General features: G+C 37.0%; 1 protein-coding gene across 3 annotated transcripts in view; it reads right to left on the minus strand.

Moving 5' to 3' along the window:
• Window positions 1-12,520, minus strand: part of LOC121301709 (acid-sensing ion channel 2-like) — a 485,925-nt gene that overhangs the window by 27,724 nt on the left and 445,681 nt on the right. For all 3 annotated transcript variants that reach the window (XM_041231295.1, XM_041231294.1, XM_041231296.1), the window contains exons 4-5: window positions 5,564-5,714; window positions 1,907-1,963 (exon numbers count right to left, since the gene is read on the minus strand). In XM_041231295.1, the coding sequence (XP_041087229.1) occupies window positions 1,907-1,963; window positions 5,564-5,714 (208 nt within the window). The remainder of the gene's footprint in view (window positions 1-1,906; window positions 1,964-5,563; window positions 5,715-12,520) is intronic.

Genomic DNA, 12,520 nt, shown 5'->3' on the forward strand with positions numbered 1-12,520 from the left:
TACTGAAGTGTGAGGATGTGAAAAAGAAATGAAGCAGAATTATTCCAGTGGTGCTAAAAAGCAAAAACAGAAAAAAAAACAAAGCATATGGTAACTTAACCTAAACTAACATCATGCTGTGCATCACAACAAGCGGCAGACGATAAAGAAGATGCTAGTATTGTAGCAGTATGTTGTTGGCTGCAGCTACTGTAAATGTTACTGGACCATGAGCTGAAACACCTGCAGATGATATGGAAACTGATGAGGGTCCTCTCACTTCATGCTGTGGCTAGCACAGCAGATATCAACATGTTATCTAATGACCCAGCTCTTTCACCAGATCATATTAGAAATGATCAAGAAATTGTAAAAAGAGGTCCAAAGAAGATTACTGAAATGGAATTTCCACAGAGTGATTGTGGAAGGGTTGCACGTCGTTTTACGAAAGAGACAAAAAGAACAGTGACAAAATTTTTCTGTACGTGGCTTGTATAGACTCCTCTTTTGGATGCAGCGTCTTCCTTTTGCTGTGCACTCTTTGGCAGTATTTCCAAGGAGGGCTTCAAAGCCTGGTAGCGGCTTTCACATACCCGGAAAGAACATGAGCATTCAAAGCCACATACACACAACGTGGAAAAATGGCGCAACCTTCAGGTAGGAATGATCACACTAACATGGAATATATTTTGCTGGAGCAGAAGTACTGGAAATGTGTTGTGACTGGACTTGTAACCATTATTTCTCACTTGGCAGAATGAACTCTGGTATTGTTATACTGGCTAGCACTCGGAAATCCATTACCCAGATACACGTCAGTCCCATTTTACCACCCTTGTATTAATAACAAAATCAATCCCCATTATGTATGTATGTATGTATATATATATATATATATATATATATATATATATATATATATATATATATATATATATATATATATATATATATATATGTAACAAATGAATGCACTTACCCATCACATGCGATTTCCGACTCTGTTACCAGTTTTCTGATGCAAATCCCATCTCTCAATGCTACAATTTATCTGAATATTAACACAGCACAGGTTTTTTTTTTTTTTTTTTTTTTTGTTCTCTCCAACGCCAAATCAGTCTGTCTTATATTGTGCAGTTGCATGACGAAAATGCAGCCAAAACAAAGCGAACGAGACAAGCTAGGGTAATATAAATCTAATTAATCATTAAACAGTTTTAGATACTGTGATTTTTTTTTATTTATCTATATATATATATATATATATATATTATATATATATATATATATATATATATATATATATATATATATCTGTGATCTTTAGTTGTTTTTGTGCAATTTCATTTGCAAGTGAACTGTGACATTATGGCCTTCTCGAGCACTATATTCTGCAATTCTGAATACTGACTTTGGATACTGTTTAATTCTGGAAACTGTTTTTTTTATCTTTTGGTTTTGCTAAATAGTATTGCCTTTTATGTTTTGAAAATGAAAAGATGATATAAAAAAGAAACCACTCAGTCTTAAGAATTAGTGTAAGCTAAGTATTTCCAAACAATGGGAGGTTATCAACAGGATCAGCTTATCTTCTCAAGATCTTGTTTACACAGTATAACCCTGATTTGAGGTCATTGTGCCTGGCAGTTGTGGGAAGGCATAAGCTACCATCAGACAAGGTCAACTACCAGGAAAAAGAAGAAAATCTCGGTTTTATTGGGATTAGAAACCGATAAACAATTGTTATTTTAAACATATTAAATCTTACTGATTTATTTACCTGCTTTCTTTCAGTTTCACTTTTTTAAAGCAATTCATGCTATCGGAAAGTCCCGTGGTCCTCTACCATGTGGTAGTGCCCTACAGTGGAGCTTCTTGATTGGTGGATAGGGTTTCTTATATACATTACAATTGGTTCTTCACTTACCTAATGCTGGCTCAGCACATTCCTTATATTGTTCAGGGGTACAGAAAGCAGCATCACCTACAAATAATTGAAAAACACACAATTTAAAAACATGCATTTTTTAAATATTATATACAGTAGATGTCGGTTATTAGCAACCCTGATAAAGACAACTTTCAGTTACTAACAAAATTTTCCCAGGAACCAGTCCCGTTCTATAGACTTTAATGTTAATGCAATTCTGATATTAGCAACTGCACGCCGCTTTATTATTAGTTGCCAGTGCTACAGAGCGCACTTGCATGATTTATGCACATACTGCGCTAAAGTTCGGATGGAAATGACTGATGGAATCACGTGACAAGTGTATGAGGGATGTAGCACCTGTAGTGAGAACAGGGAGAAAATGGGAATTAAAGTATGCCCTTTGTATCAGTAATATCATGGGGCAAGTACATCAAGGAAGAGGAGGCCTTGGTCTCAGTTCGGCTCCCACGAGAGGCACAAAGCAGCTCCAGCTGAAATGAAGAAGTGGGTAGTGACAATGAGGATGAGCAGGGTCAAGGCAGTGTCCCAGGCTAAGCAGGGAGAATAGATGAGATGGGCAAACGTGGAACAATGTAAGATTGGCTGATGACACCTGTGGACAATGGAACAGAGCAGGTAGTAAAAACTTCTTCATCTTTGGCTAGCAATCTTTTTAAATCTATCTGAAATTTTTATCTAAAACTTTTCTGGAAGTAAAGAATTTGGAAATATTTTTCAAACTTTAAAACCTTCTGTGAGGCGAGAGTGTATTAAATGGAACGTCCAGACAGTAAGTTATGTGTACAGAAATAAATTTTTATTATCTATACACAACAAAATAATTAAATAACAAAAGAAAACAAAATGGTGTGAGGGAAGGAGTGCAGGGGTGAAATCCAAAACAGACCGTGATAACTCGTCTTTAATCATCTTCGTGGCGAACCATACATAAACAAAAAAAGACAAAAGAAATGTTAGTGTTTTTTTAAAAAAAATCCCGCTGCACCAAACTAGCCTCTCCCTCCACCCGTTACTCCTCCTATTTTACTTTCGGACCAACTCCGAACACAGTAGTATGTTCTCCTTAGTATGTAATGTCCCGCCTCTGTAGTCAGTGGAACACCAATGCCCAACTGACAAGTGTCCTTATCCTTCACTTGACGCCAGTGGCTGGAATTTACATACTCGTACTTCCACCCCTCACCAAGGTGCCGCCCCTCAAAAAGATGACTTTTGCCATGGTCACGAGATCTTGGTAAGGGAAGTCCTGACTTGGTTTGATGCCATCTACTGTCGGGAGGCTGAATCACAGATCGAAATCCCTTTGACTCAGCACACCTTCACTCTCCAAATAATCTTAAGATATACAAGTTACACTGTAAGTATAATCAATGCTCTACTGTAAGTGTAGTTTCATCCTTGCTTTACACAACCTCAGTTATAAACTTTTATTTGTACAGTTTTGATATATGTCCAGTAATCTTGTTTGTCTTATTAAATGCTTCCCCACACTGTCTGTTTGTTATGGTGGCTCATTAAGGACAGTGGGAAAATTAAAATTAGAAATGTGTTTTGCTGAGATCACAAGATAAATTCTCAGGGTCGACATTTCAGACCATTTTGTAGAGATCACTAGATAATTTATCTTCTGATCTTGACATATCACATTTCTACTTAAGTTTTTACCATGCCATCAGTGACCACTGTAGGTTGCTGTCAGTGATGACTCTATTACAACACCAAGGTCTCTGGTGGGTCTTTTCGCATTCTAAACCTCCCATGTAATATTTGAATCCTACATTTTTGTGAACCAGATTCTCCTAGAGTGAATAACAGGTTGAATGCTACAAACGCTCATATTTGGTTGTGGTACTCTGATCTCTCACAACCCTGTAGTGCATTGCATATATGATTTTTTTGAAAACCTGCATTCTTGTCATCAATATTTTATAGCTTTGACAGAATAAAAATAACCTGGAATATTCCTTTAGCAACCAGGAGAGAGAACATACCAAAGGATAGAGAACACAACTTAAACTGACTACTTTATAACTAGGGCTTCTGATTTTCGGGTTTAACCAATAAATAAAACATCCTACTCGATAAAAAAAAAAAATGAAATCGGTGGATAGCCAATAAACACCGGAAAACACCAGAAAAACTGTGGAAAAGGTTAATCAAGTCATGTTGACTTTACCCATTTTCCATAAAAAAATAAAACCTAATACAAAAGTAATAATAAATACATTTCCCATGCTGCTGGGCAATGTCCTGCCTTCCTGACTTGCATCTATCATTGATTTGTTCTGAATACTTTAAACCTGCCCCAACTACTGAGTGACAGCACATTCCTACATTTCTATTGGAGACTCCGCTTGCGAGATTTAAAACGAGATTACAATCAGGATGGAGGCTTGTTAGCGGCATTTAAAGCTGCATTACAGTTAAAACACGGAGGATTTAAAACAGAATTGTGGAGAAATGTACAAAGATGCTTCCAGACAAAAACCCCAGAAGAATGTGCCCATGACCAGAGAGATCTCATTGTGGAAGACAGCAAAGGAGAGATGGTTCAACTTAAGTGTGTAAGTACTGTCGAGTTACTACTACTATATGCTCAAGCATTTAGGAAAGTAACCAAAAACACAAATTTCATACAGTGTATAAAAAACGAAAGCCCTGAAGAAAAACTATTTACTAAAACTCAAAAATAGCTAAAAATAAGCACTGCAAAGTACAGTTAATAAAATCCAAAAAACAGAAGCCCTATTTATAATTAAAATAAACCACACACTCAAAAAGCAATCCCTTTAAAATCAAATAATTTTGTTTTACTAACCAACGTTTCGTTACAAAGCACCTTATAATTATATATATTTATATAATTAAATAATTCTATAAGTATCTGAAATACTGTATTTTTGTTGCAATAGTCACAGCACTCTCATCTCGTCTCATCTATGCTGTTATTTCATCTGACCAGTGCTCAGGAACCCTTAACACATCAATGCTGCACAAGAGTGCTTTTAGGCAGAAAAAAAAAAAAGTCTGAACATTTCTAAAAGAAAATACTAAGACAAACTTTTACAAAATCAATGAGAAACTTTTTGACTAGAAGTCTTTTTTTGATGAGTTGAGATGTTGGAATGGTTTTGGATTCACTACTTATATCATTTCTCCTTGATTGATAAAGTGTGAATGTTAACATTAAGAGCAGTGTGCACTAATTATCCATGAATGGGACACTAAGTTTGCAGAGGTGTACGAAATGAGCAATAAGATAATAGCAAGCACAATAACATAAGGAAGAGTGGTGGCTAGTCTGAGGTAGCTTTCTGGTATTATGGTGTTAGTTTATTATCTCATAAGACCGATATGCATGCGTGCAGTTTAAAATGAATAAACATCAAAAAAGGGAGTAATTAAACAATAAAAAAGAAGCCCTACTATTTGTTGAAAAACTGAAGATGCATCATAGCACATTAGGATCAACAAAACTCATTCAGATTTGATCATTTACTGTGGTGCTTTATAGTAATGCCACAAAAACTTTAAACCCTGTAAACAAAGCACCCCCCCACATACCTGGACCCTATAAACAAAGCACCCCCCACTTACCTGGACCCTGTAAACAAAGCACCCCCCACTTACCTGGCATATGGACCATCTTGCAGTTGCAGTTCTCCACCAGGTATCTGGTCTCACAGTCAATTCTGCAGGCCGTGATGCTGTACACTTGGAAAAAATCGGAGTCAGACACCGTGGACTGACAGTCACCCCACGGGGGAGGCAAGTATGTAAGCTGGAAAACACAAACACAAAATATAATCATGAATCTGTAATAGGCATAGAATTACATACCAGGAGATCTGTATGCCTCTACATGTTCTGTTATGCAGTACAGTACTTGAATATGCTTTGTGCCCATGCTCACTATCAAGATAATACATTGAGAAGAATACTGTGAAATAAATCCAACTTTGACGACAGTTTAATCAGAAGTTCAATTATCTGAATACATGAAAAAAAGCAAACTCACTGTATTTACGCAAAAGGGGGGTAACACTTTTTAAGGCTGCAAAAAATGACAGAAGGGTCAAGCTGACCAAAAAGGAAAATAAAATAATTGTTTGAACCGTGAACTTTGTGTCTTGTCGTTGTCTGGAGCACTTGCTTCACCACTACACCTGTGCACTGCAAACCACTCATTCATAGTCCCCTAGACCCAAATACCCACCAGTGCAGAAACTCAGAGCAGCCAACCCAGCAAGAACACCACAACTGGCAGTGATTTGACATGAATCTGCTAGAGCAGAGGTTTTCGAGGGTGAACAACTCATGACCCGTCAATTTCCATGTAAGTACAATGTAAACATACAAAGCTATATTTTTAAATAAGTTTATGATTTCAAAATATTGACCACGCACTTTAAAAAGGTGCATTGACAGTCAAAGACTAGTTTAATAATCTACACATTTTTGACTTCAAATAGGCAAAAAAACCTTTAAATGCAAAAAAAAAAGCACAATATATCCTAACTTTTTATTGTGATTGGCGCGTCTGTTTTTCTGAACAAAGGACTTCCAGGCGAAGCTCTGTGCTGGTAATACACAATCTAAGATCATCTTCAGCATTGAGACGGTTACAGTGTTTGCTTTTGATTGCAACCAGATTTGAAAATACTGACTCACAAAGGTATGTCGATGCAAAAGGGACAAGCACTTTCATGGCTTCGCATACTAGTTCTGAGTATTCCTTGCACAGAGATAACCAACAATCTCAAATTAATTGCTTTGGAAAAGTGGTATTAGCTTCAGGGTACATCACATGATAAATCCACAAGTTTTTCCTGGGGGGGGGGGGGGGGGGGTCATTTCACATACCTTCTGAGTTGATCTAAGATAAAATAAAAAAAAAAATAAACTTTACCGCTGCTCCCAAAGTGTCATCTTCCTATCACTTCTCTCTATCACCTCTGACTGACTGATTGACATTTGCCTTATTTGTCAGTATTGCATCAAAGTTGGATCACTGCAGAGACTGACTGAGCAGGGATATCTGGCAATGTTAAATGCCATTCAAAATCGACATGATGATGTCTCTGTTTGACTTAATGATGAGTTGATTTCAAAAGATGAATTTATGTCCAAACTTCTTGTGTCATGCAAAGTGCCTAAACAGCTGCACAAATAGAAAAAACTGTTGAAAAAAAAAAAACTGCATAATTGCAAAACACAAATGCACTAACAGCTATTGTTGGATCAAACGTTGTTAGAAGAAGGTCTTCAACGGAGCATACTGTTAACTATAAGAAACAACGCTTTGTGCTGTAATAAGAAGGGAGAGAAGCAGCTTTTGTTAATTGCAACTATTCATCGACAAAAATCAGTTTGGAAAAAAAGCTAATGCTCTAGGAAATTATATCATGATACATAAATTACAAGGTGATGATAACCACTGCATTGATATGACAGCAATTGACTTTCAGTACCAACATTCTTATCTGAGTGCTTACATGGTAAAACATGTGTCTAAAATGAGTGTTGAAAACTGTATGATAATGGATTTTCCTGGCTGAGCTCCCAGATTGATGGGTCATTGTTTAAAAAGGGAGTGTCTTTGATATCACAAAACTTCTTGACCAGTATCGCTGTTGGTTAGCTGGAACAGCAAATAAGATCATGGAAGGCAGAGATTACTATGCCATGCTGAGGGCATGTAGCTTGGTTCATAGTGCTATGTTTGCATTGCATTGGGAATCATTTCAGAAGTGGTTGGCAAATGTAGCAGACAAAGACCTTGAATGTTTGTCAATACTTTCTCATAGCATCCTTTAGCTCACAAAGGCCATGTCAGAAAAGTTTGCAAATAAGTCATCAAAGGCGTGCAGCAGAGCCTCTGAAGAAAATATAGACTCTTATGGTGAGTTTGATGAATTGTGTTGCATATCTCCAACTGCAAAATGAGCTGGCCTTTGGGAGAAACACCTAGCTGAAGTTGAGAAAATGCTTCTATACCTGGCTGCCATAAGAGAACTGTCTTCTGCTGCACAGAAAACAAAATTCATGCATGGTGATGAGAGTGCAGTTGCCAGAAGCCTGTAATTTGCATAAGACCTGGATGCAGAGGAAAAGTTGTCTATTTTTAGCCATGAATGGACAAATTGTTCAAATTTATTTGAACCTGACCTAGACCTCCAGCAAGACAGTGCTATGCAGAAAGGCAAGAAATCAAATTACATGGTTGCTCTTAAGAAGCAACTGGGAGAATCTTGGAGGCAGTACGATCAATTACCAGATTCTAATTAAAAAATATTATTGATTGTAGATTATATGGCTTTTCTGCAGCTTTACCAATACACTAACAGCATCACTTAAAAAACTGTGTGACTGCATAATTTCATTAGAAATAGATACAATGTTAGTCCAGAAGAAAGTCTGAAAAGTGAAGAGAGAAAGGGAAGGAGACGCAAGGAAAGAGTAAAGAGTATGAGCCGTGATTCTCTTGCCATTCCTGAATGGAAGATCTTTATCTAGAATCCAAATGCTACTGCGTGGTGTCCAATGATGCCCCCCCCCCCCATCTAAATTACCTCAACAAGAATGTCTTGGAATCCCTGGTCATCAACTGCTTTTCCCCATACAAAGACCGTCTTCTGTTCATCACAGCTTTCTAATTAACTACAAAATACGACTTCCTACTATTTTTGGTTTGTTTTCTTAAACTTGATGTTATCAGGATGACCTGATTTATCATAGTGGCCAAGAGTTCCAGAGGGGCAGGCCTCTTGATTCTTATCCCTGACGGTCTAAACTTTAAAAAAACACTGGCCTGCAAATTATAGCAGAGTGTCAACTACTTCACTAGTCTGTCTGGATCACTGACTACTGAAGCATGCTAGAATATCAGTCAGAATTTTACACACATAACAAAAACAATGCGTGACATTCTAAACCCATCTATCTTTGGCAATATGTTTAGTGTTTCTGAAGGCTGCTGTGATGCAGTGTGTGATTGTCCACATTTACCAGCCAGCAATCCCCAAACCTCCCCTTCTTATAGCATTGAAACTGGGCAGCCCAATCATCTAGACAGGCAGCAGGAACCAAAGTAAAATACAATACAATTCAATAAAAAACTTTTATTGTATTTTCTGATAAGGTTCTTTCATCTGAGTTCTGTTTCCTACCATCACAATAAGCACCATTGATAATGATTGCAAACACCATGAAAATGTAAGATATCAGTAAAAAAAAAGTAATTTTAAATTACCTGATTTTAGTCACCTACAAGAGAAATCTTGGCTTCAGGCAGCTGTTCTCTTCTCCCACCAAATTTCTCTATCAACTCCTCACTCAATCAGTTGATTTTACACATATGGGTAGGTTTAATTGGCAATGAACTTTTCAATTGAACTTGCAGGTAAGATTTCATTTGCTGCAACCCCGTAAGGGATAGTCTATTGTCTCTAATGTTTATTTAGTTTTGTAGTTGGGTCTACTGTCCACTAAGGTCAAGGTTCTAGAGGTCAAATGCTAGCACAGTGATGCATGGCAACATCTGATCTTCTATTGTTCATGCTTCACTACTCACATCACAGACTTTTCAAAACTATAACACACATTATTACTACATATCCCAGAGCAGGGAGAATTAATTCCATTTGCATAAAACCTAAATAGTCTTTTCGTGTTTTCACGCTTTTGGAAATACAGTATAATCATAAATCTCGAAAAACTACTCACTTCTAAATCTTTCGTAGTCATTTTTATATTAATTTAGTATAAATACATGTTAATTTGGATTCATATGTTGTTTTTTACTGACTTTATGTGAACAAAAAGACACACATTTGCCCGTTTTCCCATCGGAAATAGCGATATTTTGAAATATCACTGTCCTGGTCACAAAAGCAAAGTTTGTGGGGAATAATAGCCATGTTCTATATTTTTGAGGCATAAGCAATTAGGAAATAACACTTACTACCCAGGAACAAAAAAAAAAAAACAAACAAAAAAATTGTTACACGGTGTAATTAATGTGGAGTGTTAGGAGGACAAGAAACCTTTGTATTCATACAACAGTTTAAAAAAGGCACACAAAATAGATACATAGATGTATAGTAAATGCTTTATAGACAGATTAACCATTTAGAATAGCCAGTCATAATATTCTAAACAAAAAAGCTGTATAAATCTGGCTACATTACAAACTCCTGAAAGTTGCAATCATTCCAAAGTGACATAATAAATCATAAAGATTGAGATCAGATACTTAAATGACACAGTGAAAGAAGAGAAAAGACAATAATAAATACCACCCCACAATAGAGAAAGACAGAAGCTACCACAAAAGGAAACCTGACCCAACAACACCCTATACAATTTCAATATTGAACAAACAGTAGATTAAATCTGATGGGTAGCAATGGCTACATGGATGCCTTTCCAAGCTAAATATAATATGTTGAGAGCTGGTGAAGGGTGGAGCTGTTGCATGATGTAATGTTTTGAGTAAGATTGCTGACGCTGACACAAAGGAAAAGATTCAAAAACAGTTTGAAAAGCTGGCACCTGCTGAAAAGATAATTTGGTGGTGAAAAGAAGGCGGGACTTACAGAGCAGCTGTAGAAACTTGAAAAAATCATACAGATGAACCTGTTTTATATCATGATTGCGTGCAGGCATAATATGTGATATAAAGTGGGTCATGATATAAACCGAGTTTCACATTTGCCGATGACAGCACAGCGAGAAAAAAAGAAAGAAAACTAACAGTGAATTAGTGCTTTTAATACCGTACATTTAAACAAATCCATATAGTCTACTACAGGATACATACTCTTATTATCATTAACTGGAACAAAACAGTTTGTGTCATTATCTAAAAAAGCCTTGAATTGTCGACTGATGAGAGCTATCAATTAGTTTTCGTTGCACTTGGTGTTTTTTTTTTTTTGTTTGTGAATTTTCATAGACTGATGTTAAAAAAATTAAATTTATTTGCCATGTGTCTGCCCAGTTCTGAATCTTAAAATTTGGTGATGCAGAGGACCTAATACTGATCCCTGTGGTACACCGCTGGTTACCACACTCCATTCTGAGGTTTTGTCAGTACTTTCTTTGTTCTACATGTTAACCACTCCCTAATCCATGTACATGTGTTTCCTTGAATCCCAACTGCGTTCAGTTTGAGAATTAATCTTTTGTGCGGGACTTTGTCAAAAGCTTTCTGGAAATCTAAATAAACCATGTCATATGCTTTGCAATTATCCATTATCTGAGCTAAGATGTTTAACTATAGGGATAATAAACTGTGTAGGCTGCATAAAAATGTACTGGTCTGTAGTTTCCCACTTGGATGATATTTTTTTTTTTAGTTGCTGTGTCAAGAGACTGCTGCATGATCTTGGTTAGCTTTTGTAAATTTACTTTTTTCATTTATTTCTATGGGAGGATCACATCCGGCCCAGGGGATTTGTTTATTTAAGAGCTCCTAGTCCCTTTGAAACAATTTTTTTTACAATTTTCACTTGAATGAACACAAAGTAATTACTTCACATACAGGTGATTTGACGGTGCGTCGTAAACTGTCACAAACGTTTAAAACCAACAATCACCTGTGTTTTGTAACTGAACTGTCTAACTGAACTGTATTCCATTAAGACTGCCAGCATTTGACAGCCTGCACAAAATGTCAGTTTACCAGCCGAGATGATTATTGGTTGTTAGTTGCATTGGAAATTAATTCTATCCAGCCACGGAGCATTTGACAGGCTGCACAAAACGTGACAATCAAGATAATAAATGGAGCATGATGTTAAGCGAGGTGCTATAAAATGGGTTAATCTGTATTTACCCCCATTTTACCCAGTTTAAATATCAACCAACAGTCAAGCCTATTGCCTGACAGTTGGAGACAAAGTCCTGTCTCGGAAGTCTCCATCTCAACTCTAGCTGCATTGCTACAGTCTCATCCACAGTGTTGCAAAGACCAACGCAGCGCTCCCTGTGTGCCCCCATACAAGATCAGCAACTCGTCACAAACTTGATTTGAACCATGACTTTCCCTGAACAACAGGGACCCTGCTGTTTCTTATTTATATTAGCTGCAGAAGACCGCATACATAGCTGAGAACTGAGTGGAGTGTCCCCCTCACAGCACTACCCTGAAGGTATTCTAAAATCTGAAAACCCATCTTTTAACGAGCCGCAGGAGACTCAAACTCCTCTGTTTAGTCATTGTCTATGCTGCTTGAAAGGTAGCATCAGGTGTGCTTGGCTTAATAAAGACAACAGCAGAGAGGTACATTAGGGAATTAATCACCTTCCAGAACTTCCACAAGCCTCCAACAGCAAATCCATATACCCACTACACCTGCTATTCGGAATATGGTACAAGTCATGCATTAATTAGAACTTTGATTATTCAGTAATAATAGATTTTAACTGCTTTAAGCAAGCTTAGAAAATTACCACTGTAGAATGTATTTTGGCGAGCCTCCAACTTTAGGATTTCAGCGTTTAATTAGGCATTACTTTAGCCCCCCAAATTTTCAGTTGTTTTAGCATTTCATTGTAGGAATAACCTTATTCTATCCACTGTAC

Source organism: Polyodon spathula, chromosome 28 (genome assembly GCF_017654505.1).
Source record: "Polyodon spathula isolate WHYD16114869_AA chromosome 28, ASM1765450v1, whole genome shotgun sequence".
Lineage (NCBI taxonomy): Eukaryota > Metazoa > Chordata > Actinopteri > Acipenseriformes > Polyodontidae > Polyodon > Polyodon spathula.